The sequence below is a fragment of the Ranitomeya imitator genome, chromosome 1 (genome assembly GCF_032444005.1).
Source record: "Ranitomeya imitator isolate aRanImi1 chromosome 1, aRanImi1.pri, whole genome shotgun sequence".
NCBI classification, from domain to species: domain Eukaryota; kingdom Metazoa; phylum Chordata; class Amphibia; order Anura; family Dendrobatidae; genus Ranitomeya; species Ranitomeya imitator.
Window position 1 is genome coordinate 357,524,524 of NC_091282.1, and position 21,116 is coordinate 357,545,639.

The 21,116-nt window shown below is 41.3% G+C and overlaps 1 protein-coding gene across 1 annotated transcript in view; it reads left to right on the forward strand.

Moving 5' to 3' along the window:
* OSGEP (O-sialoglycoprotein endopeptidase) overlaps positions 1-21,116 on the forward strand; it is a 50,855-nt gene that overhangs the window by 8,355 nt on the left and 21,384 nt on the right. Inside the window, exons 3-7 of the mRNA XM_069760670.1 lie at positions 6,153-6,272; positions 9,906-10,081; positions 11,933-12,028; positions 14,528-14,577; positions 15,380-15,458. Of these exons, the coding sequence (XP_069616771.1) occupies positions 6,153-6,272; positions 9,906-10,081; positions 11,933-12,028; positions 14,528-14,577; positions 15,380-15,458 (521 nt within the window). The remainder of the gene's footprint in view (positions 1-6,152; positions 6,273-9,905; positions 10,082-11,932; positions 12,029-14,527; positions 14,578-15,379; positions 15,459-21,116) is intronic.

A 21,116-nucleotide genomic window follows, 5' to 3' on the forward strand; every position in this document is an offset into this window, starting at 1 on the left:
AACCCTTAAATTTAATAGCTAGAACGGCCAAATTTTGCACATACACACTACTAACATTAGTAGTGTGGAATATGCAAAGAAAATGGGAATATGAGATGGTTTACTGTATGTAACCAGGTCTCATATCATGTCGGGTTTAGGAAGGAGATAGCAAAAGCCAGCAATTGAATTACCGGCTTTTCTGCTATATCGCGCTGAAGTAAATATTAAAATATATATATATATATATATATATATATATATATATATATATATATATATGCCCGGCGTTGCCTGGGCATAGTAAATATCTGTTGTTAGTTATAGCACCTCACTTCTCTTATTTTCCCATCACGCCTCTCATTTTCTCAATCACATCTTTCATTTTCCCCCTCACATCTCTCATTTTCTCTCTCATTCCCCCCTAACACTTGTCATTTCGACCGCACATCTGTCATTTTCCGATCACTCCCCTATTTTCCCTCACTCCTCTCATTTTGCACTCACACCTTTTCATTTTCACCTCACACCTCTCATTTTCACCTCAGTATATACATGTTTGTCATCTCCCTTATATATAGTATACACCTGTATGTCATCTCCAGTATATAGTATATACCTGTATGTCATCTCCCCTGTATATAGTATATACCTGCTGTGTCTCATCTCCCCTGTATATAGTATATACCTTTATGTCATCTCCTCCTGTATATAGTATATACCTGTATGTCATCTTCTATATATATTACATATACCTGTATGTCATCTCCTCCTGTATATAGTATATACCTGTAGGTCATCTCCTCCTGTATATAGTATATACCTGTAGGTCATCTCCTCCTGTATTCGACCTCGTTCACACGTTATTTGCTCAGTATTTTTACCTCAGTATTTGTAAGCTAAATTGGCAGCCTGATAAATCCCCAGCCAACAGGAAGCCCTCCCCCTGGCAGTATATATTAGCTCACACATACACATAATAGACAGGTCATGTGACTGACAGCTGCTGTATTTCCTATGTGGTACATTTGTTGCTCTTGTAGTTTGTCTGCTTATTAATCAGGTTTTTATTTTTGAAGGATAATACCAGACTTGTGTGTGTTTTAGGGCGAGTTTCGTTTGTCAAGTTGTGTGTGTTGAGTTGCGTGTGACGACATGCATGTAGCGACTTTTGTGAGATGAGTTTTGTGTGGCAACATGTATGTAGCAACTTTGTGTGTCGAGTTGCATGTGACAGGTTAGTGTAGCAAGTTGTGTGCAGCAAGTTTTGCGCATGGCGAGTTTTGCGTGGTGCCTTTTGAGTATGTGCAAGTTTTGTGTGAGGCAACTTTTGCATGTGTTGCAACTTTTGTGCATGTGGCAATTTTTCCGCGTGTTCAAGTTTTGCGTGTGGCGAATTTTGCGTGAGCCTAGTTTTTGCATGTGGCGAGTTTTGCGCGTGGCGAGTTTTGAGCGGCGACTTTTGTGTTTCGACTTTTATGTGGCGAGGTTGGTGTATGTGTGGTGAAATGTGTGCTGAGGGTGGTATATGTGTTCAAGCACGTGGTAGTGTGTGGCGCATTTTGTGTGTGTGTTCATATCCCCGTGTGTGGTGAGTATCCCATGTTGGGGCCCCACCTTAGCAACTGTATGGTATATACTCTTTGGCGCCATCACTCTCATTCTTTAAGTCCCCCTTGTTCACATCTGGCAGCTGTCAATTTGCCTCCAACATTTTTCCTTTCACTTTTCCCCATTATGTAGATAGGGGCAAAATTGTTTGGTGAATTGGAAAGCGCGGGGTTAAAATTTCGCCTCACAACATAGCCTATGACGCTCTCGGGGTCCAGACGTGTGACTGTGCAAAATTTTGTGGCTGTAGCTGCGACGGTGCAGATGCCAATCCCGGACATACATACATACATACATACATACACACACACACACACACACACGCACACACATTCAGCTTTATATATTAGATATATATACAGGTCCTTCTCAAAAAATTAGCATATAGTGTTAAATTTCATTATTTACCATAATGTAATGATTACAATTAAACTTTCATATATTATAGATTCATTATCCACCAACTGAAATTTGTCACGTCTTTTATTGTTTTAATACTGATGATTTTGGCATACAACTCCTGATAACCCAAAAAACCTGTCTCAAAAAATTAGCATATCAAGAAAAGGTTCTCTAAACGACCTATTACCCTAATCTTCTGAATCAACTAATTAACTCTAAACACATGCAAAAGATACCTGAGCCTTTTATAAACTCCCTGCCTGGTTCATTACTCAAAACCCCCATCATGGGTAAGACTAGCGACCTGACAGATGTCAAGAAGGCCATCATTGACACCCTCAAGCAAGAGGGTAAGACCCAGAAAGAAATTTCTCAACAAATAGGCTGTTCCCAGAGTGCTGTATCAAGGCACCTCAATGGTAAGTCTGTTGGAAGGAAACAATGTGGCAGAAAACGCTGTACAACGAGAAGAGGAGACCGGACCCTGAGGAAGATTGTGGAGAAGGACCGATTCCAGACCTTGGGGAACCTGAGGAAGCAGTGGACTGAGTCTGGTGTGGAAACATCCAGAGCCACCGTGCACAGGCGTGTGCAGGAAATGGGCTACAGGTGCCGAAATGGGCTACAGAGAAGCAGCACTGGACTGTTGCTAAGTGGTCCCAAGTACTTTTTTCTGATGAAAGCAAATTTTGCATGTCATTCGGAAATCAAGGTGCCAGAGTCTGGAGGAAGACTGGGGAGAAGGAAATGCCAAAATGCCTGAAGTCCAGTGTCAAGTACCCACAGTCAGTGATGGTGTGGGGTGCCATGTCAGCTGCTGGTGTTGGTCCACTGTGTTTCATCAAGGGCAGGGTCAATGCAGCTAGCTATCAGGAGATTTTGGAGCACTTCATGCTTCCATCGGCTGAAATGCTTTATGCAGATGAAGATTTCATTTTTCAGCACGACCTGGCACCTGCTCACAGTGCCAAAACCACTGGTAAATGGTTTACTGACCATGGTATTACTGTGCTCAATTGGCCTGCCAACTCTCCTGACCTGAACCCCATAGAGAATCTGTGGGATATTGTGAAGAGAAAGTTGAGAGACGCAAGACCCAACACTCTGGATGAGCTTAAGGCCGCTATTGAAGCATCCTGGGCCTCCATAACATCTCAGCAGTGTCACAGGCTGATTGCCTCCATGCCACGCCGCATTGAAGCAGTCATTTCTGCCAAAGGATTCCCGACCAAGTATTGAGTGCATAACTGAACATTATTATTTGATGGTTTTTTTGTTTGTTATTAAAAAACACTTTTATTTGATTGGATGGGTGAAATATGCTAATTTATTGAGACAGGTTTTTTGGGTTATCAGGAGTTGTATGCCAAAATCATCAGTATTAAAACAATAAAAGACGTGACAAATTTCAGTTGGTGGATAATGAATCTATAATATATGAAAGTTTAATTGTAATCATTACATTATGGTAAATAATGAAATTTAACACTATATGCTAATTTTTTTAGAAGGACCTGTATATATATATATATATGTGTGTGTGTAAAAATTGGAACAGCATCAACAAAGTACCTGATAAAGTGCAAAGCTTCCCCAGTCAGTAGTCCAATGACTTCCAGCAATATGAAGAAAAAAGTGAAGCAGCACAAAAAATAAAGAGAAATGTGGACTTTATTGCCTGGATGGCGTGGCAACGTTTCGGATGTAAGATCCTTTTTCAAGCCTATTGTGTCATTGAGACACACACACACATATATATATATATATATATATATATATATATATATATATGTGTGTGTGTGTATATACAGTATATATGTTTTTATGATTTTTTTTGAGAACATGGATCCATTGTATGTCCGTATGTCGGTTTTGCAAGCCTGCGAGAAAATCTCGCAGTACGGATGCCATACGGATTGCATACGGAGGATGCCATGCGCAAAATACGCTGACACACCCTGCCTACAGAGGAGATACGGACCACTATTTTGGGGACTTTTCTGCGTATTACGGCCGTAAATTACGGACCGTATTTTTATACACTGAGTGTGACGCCGGCCTTATAGCGTGAAAAATACAGTTAAAGGGGTTGTCTGATGTTCTTGTCTTCAGATCACACCGCTTCCCAACCTCTCGGCTCCCTGCTGGCCAGGGTGCGCTCCTGCTTTACTGACATTCGGGACAGCAGCATCGTTGCGTGGTTGGTCTGATCTTTGCGCTTTTCTGATGCTGCAAGCAGAGGCAGCTTTGGAGAAGGGCAATTAAATCTGGCTGGATCCATGATCCGCACAGTCTCAGAGCATTGCTTGCAAGCTCTATACAGAAGATGTTATTAGCACATGCTTGTTGCCTAGTAAACTGGCCACCTGTGGTAGACCACTGAGGGGGCCGATGATTTAGGTAATGACCTGTACATTATAAGATTCAAAATCTCTCTGTTCTTAAGAACAGAGAGGTTTTGTAATTAGAGGGAAATTGCAAAGTTGCTTCCTTTTACAGGCAGGTTGCAATTTTACCCATGAAAAAAGATAAGACATCTCCTATAAATGATACACTCCAACCTGTGGATATTTTTTAAGTCTGTTGAAACTACAGTGGCTTGGTATTCACCCCCCACCCAACGCCCTGTGGCATGTTTCTTTCTTTGCCACCTTACAACCTAGAATTTCACTGTTTTTTGAGGATTTGCATCAGTTCATGTAAAGAACATACCTACAACTGTGAACATTTGGTTTTCTTTTTATTGTGAAGCGAACAACAAATAGGACAAAATAACTGAAAACTTCAGTGTGCATAACTGTTCAACCCCCTAAAGTCAGTACTTTGTAGAGCCTCCTTTTGCAACAATTACAGCTGCTGTACAAGTCGCTTTTGCCCATTCCTCAAGGCAAAACTGTTCCATCTAGTTAGATGATTTCCTCTGGTGAACAGCAATCTTCAAGTCTGACCACAGATTCTCAATTGGATTAACCCCTTTCCGACATCGGGCGTAATAGTACGCTATGTCGGACTACCTCCCTTTGATGTGCCAATTTTTTATTATTTGATCCCATAAATTTTATTTATGCCTATATTTTTATCAGTTTACTTCACCAACTTAGACCATTTAGTGTTGATGCATCACGAACAAATAAGACTACAAAAATATTTACACATAGGTTACTGCAACAAAATGGGTAAAAATTCAAGGGGGTGGAAGGTGAATATTTTCACAAACTACTATAATTTAGATCTCTGTTCTCTTCTGAATTGTTCTTGGCCAAAAATGATTAATAACACTGGGGAACACAATTTTTTAGGAGTTAGGTCAGACAACTGTTCTTAACTAATTTTTAGATGCTGAATCCAGAAATGATCGCAGTTTTTCTCTATCACGTCAAGTTTTTGAACTATAGGATTTTTGTCTTCTCAAAACTATGTAAACTACTGTACCTAAAAAGTGTTTTGTTTTTTTTTTAAATAGTACAAATAGGCATTTACGACGAGAGGAAGAAGGAGCAGACATGATCTGAAACTAAGGAAATATGTACATATGTAAATAAAACACTGAGATGGAAAGTTACAAGCTTTGAAAACTAACAAAGAAAAAAATCATAAAAGATATATAAATTACAACTAAGCGCCCAATGTAAAGAGAAAAGCTATCACAAATCCTATTTATTCCTACTATGATAAATATTTTTTGTGTAAAGATAGATAATTATGACGTATTAGGAGCTGCACACACCTCTCACCACACTGTCTCAGTTGTGACTACTCTTACAAGTTGCCACGTAGCTCTATATGAGTCGAATTGTAATCAGATAACAAGTCTTATTACAGATATCAGTGCAATTGTGCTTCTCTGGCAGGTAAGTTGTGGAGGAAAAACTTGACGTGCTAGAAAAAAAACTGACTACATTTTTGGAATCAGCATGCCAATATTAGTATAAATCAGCTCAAAAACCTAACTCAACAGAAATTTTTTTTCAAATTGTTCACCAGTGTAATCTATCAAAAAACTACTGTGGATAGCAGATTGGTGATTTTTTTTTTTCAACAATCTGAACCATTTTCTTTGGAGATTATTGCTCCAGCTGGTATAAATATTTACTACTGACTAATTCGTAATCATTTTCTGAATTCCATTATAACACTGCAACTTCTGTACTATAAAAAAGGTTTCATGCCAAGCGATACTGCCCGTCACCATCGCTCCTGTATTCTGGATGTACTCAAGGAGGCTCTTGAGGAGGCGAAAGTGCAACCAGAGGACATAGACTGCGTGGCTTACACAAAAGGTATAATTGCAGTCGATGTGTGCGTGTGTAAAATGCTCATGTCCAATGTCAACATTTGTCTGATTTCTTTAGTGCGGTCCTTTGGGCAGACATGCATAGCGATCCCACCGTAAACACGGCCCCCAATGGAAGGGCATTTGATCAGAAAGGTCGATCAGAAGCGTCTATTGAAGCACAGTGATCGGCACTGCACGTGTGCTGGGCTGCTAATAGGGACTGCTGACGAACTACACAAGTTGCATGCTCCTTTAACAGCTGTGTTTCAGACTGGATTGCTAGAAGATTGACTTTAATAGGGGAGGCGCTTTTTCAATTTAAGAAATGTCACCACCACTGATTTCCTAATCATAAATTATTATAATGAAGTTTAGAGCATTTTTGTGAAAATTATTGTACAGCAGCACCTTTATCAAATATTTTAATATTGATGATCAGCACCCCCACAATCAGCTGTCATGATAATCTTTATTTTTATATAGCGCTATCATATTACGCAGCGCCGTACATACATTATCATCGCTGTCCCCGATGGGACTCACAATCTACATTCCCTATTAGTATGTCTTTGGAGTGTGGGAGGAAACCGGAGAACCCAGAGAAAACCCACACAAACACGGGGAGAACATACAAACTCCTTGCAGATGTTGTCCACTGAGCCACCGTGCTGTCATCACTCCCAGCGGCAGCCGAATGTCAACACCAGATCATAGCTTGGCAGCACGGTGGCGCAGTGGTTAGCACTGCAGCCTTACAGCGCTGGGGTCCTGGGTTCTAATCCCACCCAGGACAACATCTGCAAAGAGTTTGTATGTTCTCTCCGTGTTTGCGTGGGTTTCCTCCGGGTACTCCGGTTTCCTCCCACACTCCAAAGACATACTGATAGGGATTCTAGATTGTGAGCCCCTTCCGGGACAGTGATGATAATGTGGGCAAAACTGTAAAGCGCTGCGGAATATGTTAGCGCTATATAAAAATAAAGATTATTATTATAGCTTCTCTGAGTACATTGCATCATAATTAATCTCGTACTGATAAGCAGTCTGCATTCAACATTCTGCAGTCCTCAGAGGAAAGCTTGATGACTTGATCTCTGTAAATTGCCATTTTGCATCAAATTCTGCATCTGATGTTATCGTATCCAGGAGAATATGAACCCGGACTTATCTCTGTGAGTAAATGCCTCCCTGGATTAGGCCTGGTTCATTAACATAAAGCAAAGAACTGTATGTTAGTAGATTTTTCTCAAATGTGCACAATTTCAAAACACAATAACTATATAACTGGAATACATGAGTAAATATATCCAAAAGGCCACGGGTGCAGTTTATTGAACCTGACAGGTTCCCTTTAGTGCTTAAAAATATATTCTTCATATATAAAACTGTTGCACTGTTTCCTGCAGGTCATCTTGTAGTGTTGATACCTTTTAATTGATAACAAAAATAAAATAAATGATGTTACAAAGCAAGCTTTCAGGACTTCTTAGGTCCCTTCCAGAAGTCCTGAAAGCTTGCTTTGTAACATCATTTACAGTACAGACCAAAAGTTTGGACACACCTTCTCATTTAAAGATTTTTCTGTATTTTCATGACTATGAAAATTGTACATTCACACTGAAGGCATCAAAACTATGAATTAACACATGTGGAATTATATACTTAACAAAAAAGTGTGAAACAACTGAAATGATGTCTTATATTCTAGGTTCTTCAAAGTAGCCACCTTTTGCTTTGATGACTTCTTTGCATACTCTTGGGATTATCTTGATGATCTTCAAGAGGTAGTCACCGGGAATGGTTTTCCAACAATCTTGAAGGAGTTCCCAGAGATGCTTAGCACTTATTGGCCCTTTTGCCTTCACTCTGCGGTCCAGCTCACCCCAAACCATCTCGATTGGGTTCAGGTCTGGTGACTGTGACTTCCGCTTGGTCAAATAGCCCTTACACAGCCTGGAAGTGTGTTTGGGGTCATTGTCCTGTTGAAAAATAAATTATGTTTCAACTAAACGCAAACCGGATGGAATAGCATGCCGCTTCAAGATGCTGTGGTAGCCATGCTGGTTCAGTATGCCTTCAATTTTGAATAAATCCCCAACAGTGTCACCAGGAAAGCACCATCACACCACCTCCTCCATGCTTCACGTGGGAACCAGGCATGTAGAGTCCATCCGTTCACCTTTTCTGCATCGCACAAAGACACGGTGGTTGGAACCAAAGATCTCAAATTTGGACTCATCAGACCAAAGCACAGATTTCCACTGGTCTAATGTCCATTCCTTGTGTTCTTTAGCCCAAACAAGTCTCTTCTGCTTGTTTCCTGTCCTAACAGTGGTTTCCTAGCAGCCTTTTTACCATGAAGGCCTGCTGCACAAAGTCTCCTCTTAACAGTTGTTGTAGAGATGTGTCTGCTGCTAGAACTCTGTGTGGCATTGACCTGGTCTCTAATCTGAGCTGCTGTTAACATGCAATTTCTGAGGCTGGTGACCCGGATAAACCTATCCTCAGAAGCAGAGGTGATTCTTGGTCTTCCTTTCCTGGGGCGGTCCTCATGTGAGCCAGTTTCTTTGTGGCGCTTGATGGTTTTTGCCACTGCACTTTGGGACACTTTCAAAGTTTTCCCAATTTTTCAGACTGACTGACCTTCATTTCTTAAAGTAATGATGGCCACTCGTTTTTCTTTACTTAGCTGCTTTTTTCTTGCCATAATACAAATTCTAACAGTCTATTCAGTAGTATTATCAGCTGTGTATCCACCAGACTTCTGCACAACACAACTGATGGTCCCAACCCCATTTATAAAGCAAGAAATCCCACTTATTAAACCTGACAGGGCACACCTGTGAAGTGAAAACCATTCCCGGTGACTACCTCTTGAAGCTCATCAAGAGAATACCAAGAGTGTGCAAAGCAGTCATCAAAGCTAAAGGTGGCTGCCTTGAAGAACCTAGAATATAAGTCATATTTTCAGTTGTTTGACACTTTTTTGTTAAGTATATAATTCCACATGTTTTAATTCATAGTTTTGATGCCTTCAGTATGAATTTACAAGTTTCATAGTCATGAAAATACAGAAAAATCTTTAAATGAGGTGTGTCCAAACTTTTGGTCTGTCCTGTATATTAGTTTTGTTAGCCATTAAAAGGTATCATAACTACAAGATTATCTTGTTTTTCACAATGAGAGCATTATGCTTTCATCTGGCTAACACAGTACCAAACCCCTTTTTTTGTTTTGCATGTCATCGTGATATTGCGGCTTGTCACCTACCGTAATTGGTGATTGGATAGGAGGCTCCTTAATAACTTTCTAATGAGACCCAAGACATCCATTAATAATAATAATAATAATTTTTATTTTTATATAGCGCTAACATATTCCGCAGCGCTTTACAGGTTTGCACACATTATCATCGCTGTCCCCGTTGGGGCTCACAATCTAAATTATCTAATTTACAATCTAAACCGGAGTGCCCGGAGGAAACCCACGCAAACACAGGGAGAACATACAAACTCTTTGCAGATGTTGTCCTTGGTGGGGTTTGAACCCAGGACTCCAGCGCTGCAAGACTGCTGTGTTATCCACTGCGTCACCGTGCTGCCTTACTAAAATAACTTTATTTTCTTACACTATGTAGGACCTGGCATGGGAGCACCTCTGTTGTCAGTGGCCATAGTTGCACGTACAGTCGCTCAGCTGTGGAAGAAGCCGCTTCTTGGTGTGAATCATTGCATTGGCCACATTGAGATGGGGCGTTTGATCACAGGAGCCATAAATCCCACTGTGCTGTATGTCAGTGGTGGCAATACACAGGTAAGTCCTAAAAGGAAGCAATACACAACCAAACATGCTCTAACCTTATAATAGAAAAAGATTACAGTAGCTTAAAGCACATTTAAAGTGCATGTTTCATCATCAGAGATAACCCCTTTTAGATTAGCCGAGGAAAGCCAGACCTTTTCTCTGCAGTATCTGTTATGTGGCATTACATGGCGGTGCTTCAGATGAATGGCCTCATAGAATCATAGAATGGTAGAGTTAGAAGGGACCTCCTGGGTCGTCTGGGCCTTCCAACAAGTAATACGTACAGGTCTGAGTCTGCCATGAGATGTCACAACCAGGCGTATAGACAGGAGTTGGTGACAACTTCTATTCTTTACACAAAGAAATGTGGCCAAATGTAATTATTATTTCAACTAGACTTTGTTCATTCCTCATTTTTTCCTCTTTTTGGGGTATGTGATAGGAAGTGTCTAGATTGTGTCTGTAGGGTTTAATGGGTCTGACGTATTCCAAAAGAGTGTCAGTAAAGCTTCCATTCAGGTGATGTATGACGGTATACTTTATTTTATGGGGGGAGTCAATCGGACATATGTGTATCTCAGAGGCATGTATAAGCATTTATCAAGGTGTACAAAAAACAGAAGCAAAAAAAATGAACATAGTCTATACTGGGGGAACACAAAAGACTGCATGGTTTGCGGCTAAAAACAAAATACTTTTCTTTGTTGTTAGAAAAGCACCAAATCTGACGGTGTGTCTCATACATTGCTCAACATTTACTATCCCTTTCAGTCTGATTTTCGCCAGCATGGTTCTAGCTGCCAGTCTTTTTCATAAAGCAGAATTGTAACCAAACTAAGGGCAGAGAATCGTTATTGGGGCTTAGTAGGGCTGAAACTTGAATCTTCTTTATATCCATTAGTAGGGTTGAGCGAAACGGATCGTTCATTTTCAAAAGTCGCCGACTTTTGGCAAAGTCGGGTTTCATGAAACCCGACCCGATCCCTGTGTGGGGTCGGCCATGCGGTACGCGACTTTCGCGCCAAAGTCGCGTTTCGTATGACGCACTTGGCGCCATTTTTTTCAGCCAATGAAGGGGCGTGGGCAGAGTGATGACATAGGTCTTAGGGGCGTGGACGCCTATCGCCATGTTGTCGCTTGTGCGCTGTAGCGATTTGCACTGTGTAACACCAGCTTTTCAGTTCAGGGACGGACGGGGTGGGGGGGGGGGGGGTTAGAGAGAAGAAAAAAAAAGAAAAATTCCCATTGGCTTTGCATTGGGTTTCGTGTTTCGGTCGTCCTCGACTTTTCGCCATAATCGGCCGATTTCACTCGACTCGACTTTTGAGATAGTCGGGTTTCGCGAAACCCGGCTCGACCCTAAAAAAGTCAAGGTCGCTCAACCCTATCCATTAGTAAAGGCATTGTCCGGTCTTAAGCTACAAGTCTGCAGTCACTCTATTTGACTGCAGATTTTTTAATCCTCACATCATGTGCCCTGTGAGGAATCTCCAGCGTGGGGAGCAGACGGTCCTGTGACTGCAAGTATGCGATGTGCATCTTCCTGGCCACGTTCCAAGTCGATGGGCACGGCCTCGTTCAATGCAAATGTATTGAGCAAGGCCAACAACAGTCCAGGCGAATGTGGCTGCTTATGTGTATGCATTTGCTGTGAGAATTCACAAGTCTGCAGTCATACAGAGCGACTTCAAACTTGTAGCTCTAGACCAGAGAACCCTTTAACTTCTTTTTGTCATAAAAGAGCACAAGTAGAACTGGCATGCATTTCACTGCATAACTTAGTGTGTAAATAAATGTGTACTAAAGAATAGGAATGCTTAATATAAAGTAAGACCTCTGTCATTGTCTTCTAATGCATAGGTAATTGCATATTCTGAGCGACGGTACCGGATATTTGGGGAGACAATAGATATTGCTGTAGGAAACTGTCTAGACCGTTTTGCCAGGGTTCTGAAGGTATGAGATTATTCACTTTTCTAATCAAACCTTGTCATACAAAACATATTACTGAAAGAAAGAAGATTGTATTATTCTAAACACCCTCAACTTGTCTAGGTAATAACTATAGAAAATTAAAATGGCGGCCATGTTGTTACATGGACAGTAACCCTTCCTGGAATGTTAGTAGGACAGGTGCCTGTGAGTACATACAGTTGGAAGCACCTCTGCTGTGACATGGAGATAGCTTACACTAGGTACTGCCAGCTATCTCCAGATAAGAGCAGCCACACAGCATTTAGAAAGACTGTGTGGACAGCAGTGTGAGCAGCTGCTTACTTCAGCACTTCTGATATGTGTAAGCAGCTTCTCACCAGCCCTCTTGATATTTGCAGTATTAGATCAGAAAGCAGGGTGGGCAGCAGTGTGAGTAGCCTCTTCTTAGCTCAGCACCACTGGTATCTCCAGTAGTAGATCAGAAAGGCAGGGTGGACAGCAGTGTGAGCAGCCCCTTCTTACCTCAGCATCACTGGTATCTCCAGTATTAGATTACATATACTAGGTGGACAGCAGTGTGAGCAGCCCCTTCTTACCTCAGCATCACTGGTATCTCCAGTATTAGATTACATATACTGGGTGGACAGCAGTGTGAGCAGCCCCTTCTTACCTCCGCATCACTGGTATCTCCAGTATTAGATTACATATACTGGGTGGACAGCAGTGTGAGCAGCCCCTTCTTACCTCCGCATCACTGGTATCTCCAGTATTAGATTACATATACTGGGTGGACAGCAGTGTGAGCAGCCCCTTCTTACCTCAGCATCACTGGTATCTCCAGTATTAGATTACATATACTGGGTGGACAGAAGTGTGAGCAGCCCCTTCTTACCTCAGCATCACTGGTATCTCCAGTATTAGATTACATATACTGGGTAGACAGCTGAGTGAGCAGCCCCTTCTTACCTCAGCATCACTGGTATCTCTAGTATTACATATACTGGGTGGACAGCAGTGTGAGCAGCCCCTTCTTACCTCAGCATCACTGGTATCTCCAGTATTAGATTACATATACTGGGTGGACAGCAGAGTGAGTAGCCTCTTCTTACCTCAGCATCACTGGTATCTCCAGTATTAGATTACATATACTGGGTGGACAGCAGTGTGAGCAGCCCCTTCTTACCTCAGCATCACTGGTATCTCCAGTATTAGATTACATATACTGGGTGTACAGCAGAGTGAGTAGCCTCTTCCTACCTCAGCACCACTTATATGTCCAGTAGTAGATCAGAAAGGTAGGGTGGACAGCAGTGTGAACAGCCTCTTCTTACAAGAGCACCACTGGTTTCTCCAGTAACTGAACAGAAAGACAGGATTGACAGCAGAGTGAGCAGCCTCTTCTTACCTAAACACCTCTGGTTTCTCCAGTAACTGAACAGAAAGACAGGGTGGACAGCAGAGTGAGCAGCCTCTTCTTACCTGACCACCACTGTTATCTCCAGGATTAGATCAGAAAGGCAGGGTGGACAGCAGAATGAGCAGCCTCTTCTTACCTGAGCACCCCTGGTATCTCCAGTATTAGATCAGAAAGGCAGGGTGGACAGCAGAGTGAGCAGCCTCTTCTTACCTGACCACCACTGTTATCTCCAGGATTAGATCAGAAAGGAAGGGTGGACAGCAGAGTGAGCAGCCTCTTCTTACCTGACCACCACTGGTATCTCCAGTATTAGATCAGAAAGGCAGGGTGGACAGCAATGTGAGCAGCCTCTTCTTACCTCAGCACCACTGGTATCTCCAGTATTAGATCAGAAAGGCAGGGTGGACAGCAATGTGAGCAGCCTCTTCTTACCTGACCACCACTGGTATCTCCAGTATTAGATCAGAAAGGCAGGGTGAACAGCAATGTGAGCAGCCTCTTCTTACCTGACCACCACTGGTATCTCCAGTATTAGATCAGAAAGGCAGGGTGGACAGCAATGTGAGCAGCCTCTTCTTACCTCAGCACCACTGGTTTCTCCAGAATTTGAAGTGTAAGACAGGGTGGACAGCAATGTGAGCAGCCTCTTCTTACCTCAGCACCACTGGTTTCTCCAGAATTTGAAGTGTAAGACAGGGTGGACAATCGTGTGAGAGCACCTGCTTCTGTTTCAAAATTCCAAAGGGAGCAAAATCTTCCTTCACATGAAGGGTGGCAAAGCTTCCTACTTCACATGGTCACAAGCACCTGTATTAGCATTCTAGGGCAGAATTATTTCAGTGCAACAAGATGGTGGTCATTTTAATATACTATAGTGATTATAAAATGAACTATAGTGATTACCTCCCTAGTGAAAAAGGAGTGTGATTTGCTAAGGTATTTAGGAATTTATATAAAATGACAAAAATCAATCTGAATTTGTGATTTTTACAATGAAGAATTATTATACCTATAAAAATGCACTTTTTTTTTAACTAATGGTCAAATAAAATTATTTGTTTGCAAATATACTAATTTTGTTTCATACTTCTGGTTTGTCCAAGATCTCGAATGACCCCAGCCCTGGCTATAACATTGAACAAATGGCTAAGAAGTGAGTATGAAGTGCTGTTCACTGTCAATAGTTATAAAAAACAAAAAACAAGCTTCATTGGTCACTTGATCATAAACTATATATACTGCATATATGACACACTCAAGGCCACCCAAACACAATACTATTAATCGGAACATTGCAATGAAACCTGTAGCCACAAGAGGGCACTATAAGACCAAGATAGCCCAGAACAAGTAAAAGTGCTAAGAGATGTAATGGCAAGAAAGTGATGGTCAGAGGAAGTTGCTCCTGACAAGCAGTAATATGGAAAAACTCCCTAAATAAGCACCCAGGTGGGCAAAGACCGTAACACTGTAATAATGCTACGTTAGTTGAAGTGAACATTCTGGGTATCGGACACCCACCACTCCCAACTTCATTTTGCTAGAAGTGCTTTGTTCCCCTTTCTTTTTTATACAGGAGGAGATGTTTAATTCTGTTTTATTACAAGACTCGTTTTATAGTTCGCGTAGTTAGATGCTTTAGGTTTAGTTTAGTTTTTACCTTTTTTCTGTGGGCTTTTCTATATATATATATATATATATATATTGAAAGAGTTATTATTCATTTTCCTTTTTATGGCCTAATAGGTGTACTAAGAAGGCAGACCTGCAAGTTATTTGTAGGCCCCCCAGCTGCCTGGTATACATTAAAGGGGACCAGTGCCTGCAAACCACTGTGCATTTATGCCAATGACCGATTCCGTATCTTACAATGTCCTAAATTAGTAGGGAGACTGATAGCTGTATAGCAATAGTAATGCACGTACACTAATGCTTGCCATTAATTTTAACCTTAGGGGCAAAAAGTTTGTAGAGCTTCCCTACACCGTGAAGGGGATGGATGTGTCCTTTTCTGGTATTCTGTCATATATTGAGGTAAGACATATTCACATATCAACTGAAGTTAAAAGAACATTTGGACGTATTCAATCAAAACGATTTATTACCCTTAGACTAATGTATTAGGAGTTGACTAAAGTATTCCCTGGAGACAGCCCAAGTCGGGAGATGAACACGGACCCTGTCTAAGGGTTTATTCGCCCACTCCCTATGTAGCCAGTGTATGCTACAGCCAGCAGTGGCACTCACAGAAATAAACTATAATTGCAAGTCTGACACCTGACCTGTGTTAAGGAAACACTCCTGGATTTGATATACAAATACTGTTGTGTAAAAACCCAAAAGAACAAAGGATGATCAAAGGGCCAGCAATTAGATAAAAAATATAACTTTATTGGAATACATTAAAAACCAGAGTAGAATGGTAGATGAGACCAAAGTGCATGTAAACAAAAATGAATGGGATGAGTGATCAGCGGCTAGGGATCATGCATATTATTTATATAGCACATGACATATATTAACTGAAATGATGATATATATTTTACATAGCAGTCATGCTCTATACACGTAATCCAATATTGACATTATCTCAATTACCCCAACAAATGGTATGATGAAAAAATGGATAGCAGCCACAAACAATACCTAAAATAAAGGTGCAGGCAGAGTAGTAATAGCCTAAAAACGCATACCTAAATTGTGGGGGTGATGTGGTGATCACTGGCTCTCTCCTGCACCCCTCTACAGCCACTCCTGGTGACCGCTCTTTGGTCCAATTTAGGTATGCGTTTTTAGGCTATTACTACTCTGCCTGCACCTTTATTTTAGGTATTGTTTGTGGCTGCTATCCATTTTTTCATCATACCATTTGTTGGGGTAATTGAGATAATGTCAATATTGGATTACGTGTATAGAGCATGACTGCTATGTAAAATATATATCATCATTTCAGTTAATATATATCATGTGCTATATAAATAATATGCATGATCTCTAGCCGCTGATCACTCATCCCATTCATTTTTGTTTACATGCACTTTGGTCTCATCTACCATTCTACTCTGGTTTTTAATGTATTCCAATAAAGTTATATTTTTTATCTAATTGCTGGCCCTTTGATCATCCTTTGTTCTTTTGGGTTTTTGTTTGATAATTGATGATTGGCCATCTACTCGTCCCATTGGTAGTGACAATATGACATATTATTACCTTCTTACTTTCTGATTTACATTATGTCACTCAGATTTTTGTTGGTTATTGCTTAAATACTGTTGTGTGAATAAAGCTTTAAACTGTTCTGCCTTTTTACTTTGTGGATATTACTAGTGATGAGCGAGTGTACTTGTTGCTTGGGGGTCTCCGAGTATTTGTTAGTGTTCGGAAATTTAGCTTTCATCGCGACAGCTACATGATTTACAGCTACTAGCCAGGCTGAGTACATGTGGGGGTTGCTAGGGAATCCCCGCATGTAATCAAGCTGGCTAGTAGCTGTAAATCATTCAGCTGCGGCGATGAAAGCTAAATCTCCGAGCAGTCATAAATACTCGGAGGTCACCCGAGTAACGAGTACACTCGCTCAGCACTAGATATTACCCCTTTAGGCCCGGGCCACTTTTAATTTTTGCACTTGCACTTTACCTCCCCTTTTTTTCAAGAGCTATGTTTTTGTTTTTTTTTTGTCGACGTAGCCATGTAAGAATTTTGTTTTTGGGGGCACGTTGCAGCTTTAAATGACATTCCTTTCACCATATAACGTACAGAAAAATGGGAATAAAATCTAAGTGCGGTGAAAGAAAACACAATTCCGCTATAGCTTGTTGAGTTTTGTTTTTACGGTGTTCATTATGCAGTAAAAATGACCTATCAATATGATTCTACAAGCTGATAGAATTACGGTGATTCCAAACAAAAGGTTTTTAATATTTTCATGGTTAAAAAAATAAGGGTTGCTCTTTATCACCACTCCAGCCTTTTTGTTTTTTTTCAGTGCTGGAGTGGTGCTTCTACTGTACAGTCCTTGTCTCTAGTCTTCAACTCACTCTCCGGCGTCTTCACTTTTTTTTTCTCCGATGTCGCGGCGCTATCTTGTGACTACAACTTCTGACTGTCTGGGAGTCAGGAGTTATGTCACAATCTCTCAATGCTGGTCTGAGAGCCAGATCGAGGCTGTCATTGAAAAATGACCTCCGCGCAGCTCCATGGACCACTAAAGCAATCCGGCAGGTCACAAACTGCTGGAGACCATCAGGAACTGTAGTGATAAAAGGTGAAGATGCCAGCAGGTAAGTATGAAAGTAGGGGCAGGAAACTTAGCTTAGAAGCAACACTCCAACCCTGCAAAAAAAAAAAAGAAATGCTGGAGCCGTGCTTTAATATTTTTGTCCAGTATTAAAATGAGACTTTATCACTGTATTAAGGATTTTGCCTTCATTTCTGTAAAAAAACAATAGTATGAAAGTGGCTTGCAAACCGCTGCGTTTCTACATAATATTAGTATCAGAACAAACTGATTTGGAGTCCAGAGGATGGCAGTGGCAGATGACCCCAGTGTCTCACTTACACTGGGGTCACACAGCTATCGATTCTCTCATGTGAGAGAATTGGGCCGATTATGCAAATGAAGCTCTGCCCAAACTCTGTCACAGTATTTTGTGGTCCATATTCTCTTATTATCCCATTTGAAATTTGAAAATTTGGGACCAAAGTAACATTTTAGTGGAAAAAACGGTAATTTTCCATTGACTCAACCCAATGTTGTACAATTCTGTGAATCGCCTGAGTGTTAAAAATGCTCACTACACTGCTAGATGAATTCCTCAAGAGGTGTAGTTTCCAAAATAGGGACACTTGTAGGGGTTTCTGCTGTTTTGGCATGTCGGGTGCATTTGCAATCAGCCAAACCTGCGCTCCAGAATTCAATAGGCTCTCCTTCCCTTCCAAACCATGTACCCAAACAGTAGTTTTCCACCATATGTGGTATTTGGGTACTCAGGTGTAATTATGGGGTCCATTTTTTACTGTTACCCTTGTGAAAATAAAAAAAAATTGGGGCAAACGTAAAATGTTTGGAAATAAAAGTAAAATGTTCATTTTAAACTTCTTGAATGTGGTTTTGAGCACCTTGAGGGGTGCAGTTTTAGAATGGTGTCACTTTTGGGAATTTTCAGTCATAAAGACCCCTCAACGTCCCTTCAAATGTGATGTGGTGCCTAAAAAAATTGTTTTGTTGGAAAAATGAGAAATCACTGGTCCACTTTTAACCCTTTTAACTTTGTAACAAAAAAATTATGTTTCAAAAACTGTACCAAATGTACAAAATGTAAAGTTTGAAAGTTGCTAAATTTTTGCTAATATTTTCACAAATAAATACAAGTTGTTTCTAACAAATTTTACTACTATCATGAAGTACAATGTGTCACAAAAAAAACTGTCTCAGAATCAGTGGGATCCGTTGAAGCGTTCCAGAGTTATTACCTCATAAAGTGACACTGGTCAAAATTTTAAAAATTGGCCCGCCCAGGAAAGTAAAATCAGGTTTCTGGGTGAGTGGGGGGTTAAAGTACCACTAACACCTACAAACACAATCCATATAGTAAGGATCATATGTAGAAAATATCATATTATTAAGATCTTGGTGATTTTTTATTGGCTTGTATTTGTTCTATTTTTGGTGTCTCTTTTTTTAAAGCCCCACTTGAGCGTTTTGTGCTTTTTTTTTTCTCTACTGGAGTGATGCTCTCAAATACAGTCTCCCCGGCATCTTCACTGGTTTTGGGTGCCTGTTCGGTCCCGTGGCGCCATCTTGTGAACACAGCAGAAACTAAGTCACAAGCTCTCAATGCAAGTCTACGAGAGCCAGATCGAGGATCTCATAGACTTACATTGATTAGCTACCTCCGGCCCGCTCCATGAAACACTAGAGCAGCTAGTAGGTCACGAACACAGGTGTCGGACTGGAGCAGCGGCGAAAACAGATGAAAATGCCGGAAGGTGAGTACTGTATACAGAAAGCCCCCAACCTTCTGTATACAGTAGTTTCCATGTCCGAGAGAAACAGGGTACCACATTACTCAGGAGCAAGGATGGGCAAGCAGAAATCGAGCACTGTGTTCCAGATTCGGGGCCCACATACATTAAGTGAATAGGGTTCCTTGACCCCTATTTTACATTCCAGAGAGATATAAATGGGTGTGAGTGGTGGCTGCCTGAACATGCAGCTCTCACTAGGCTAGTTTATGGGAATTGTGACACAGTCTTCAATGGAGGGAGTTACATGAGTGCAGGGTTTCCTCCTCTCTAGAGTACTAATTGGGAGATACAATGGGGGAAATAAGTATTTGATCCCTTGCTGATTCACCGCATCAATGGGAGAATGGATGGAGCCATGTACCGTAAAATCCTGAGTGACAACCTCCTTCCCTCCGCCAGGACATTAAAAATGGGTCATGGCTGGGGCTTCCAGCAAGACAATGACCCTAAATATACAGCCAAGGCAACAAAGGGGTGGCTCATAAAGAAGCACAGTAAAGTCATGGAGAGGCCTAGCCAGTGTCCAGACCTTAATCCCATAGAAAACTTATGGTGGGAGGTGAATCTCCGAGTTGCCAAGTGACAGCCTCAAAGTATTAATGATTTAGAGAGGATCTGCAAAGAGGAGTGGACCAAAATTCCTCCTGACATGTGCGCAAACCTCGTCATCAGCTACAAAAAACATCAGACTGCTGTGCTTGCCAACAAGGGTTTTGCCACCAAGTATTAAGTCTTGTTTTCCAGAGGGATCAAATACTTATTTCTCACTGCAAAATGGAAATACATGTATATAATTTATGCAATGTGATTTTCTGGATTTTATTTTTGATATTCTATCTCTCAATGTTAAAATTAACCTACACTTAAAATTATAGACTGTTCATGTCTTTGTCAGTGGGAAAACTTACAAAACCAGCAAGGGATCAAATACTTATTTCCCCCACTGTTGCACGCCCATTCTCCAGATATGTGGGAGTCCTGCTAGTAGACATTTATGGCATACTAGATGGTGGCCCGATTCGAACGTATCAGGTATTCTAGAATATGCATGTCCACGTAGTATATTGCACAGCCCACGTACTATATTGCAGAGTCCACGTAGTATATTGCACAGTCCACATAGTATATTGCACAGTCCACGTAGTATATTGCACAGTCCACGTAGTATATTGCCCAGCCACGTAGTATATTGCACAGCCCACGTAGTATATTGCCCAGCCCACATAGTATATTGCCCAGCCCACGTAGTATATTGTCCAGCCCACGTAGTATATTGCCCAGCCCACGTAGTATATTGCCCAGCCCACGTAGTATATTGCCCAGCCCACGTAGCATATTGCCCAGCCACGTAGCATATTGCCCAGCCACATAGTATATTGCCCAGCCCACGTAGTATATTGGCCAGCCACGTAGTATATTGGCCAGCCACGTAGTATATAGCAGAGCCACGTAGTATATTGCCCAGCCACGTAGTATATTGCACAGCGACGGAGTATACAGCACAGAGCCACGTAGTATAGAGACTTAAAAAAAAAAAAATTTAAACATATACTCACCTTCCGAAGGCCCGTTGAAGTCCTGCTATACTTACCATCCGCCGCCTTTCCCGTTCCTCGCGACGCTCCCGGGACCGCTCCATTGCAAGCTGCAGCTTCCGGTCCC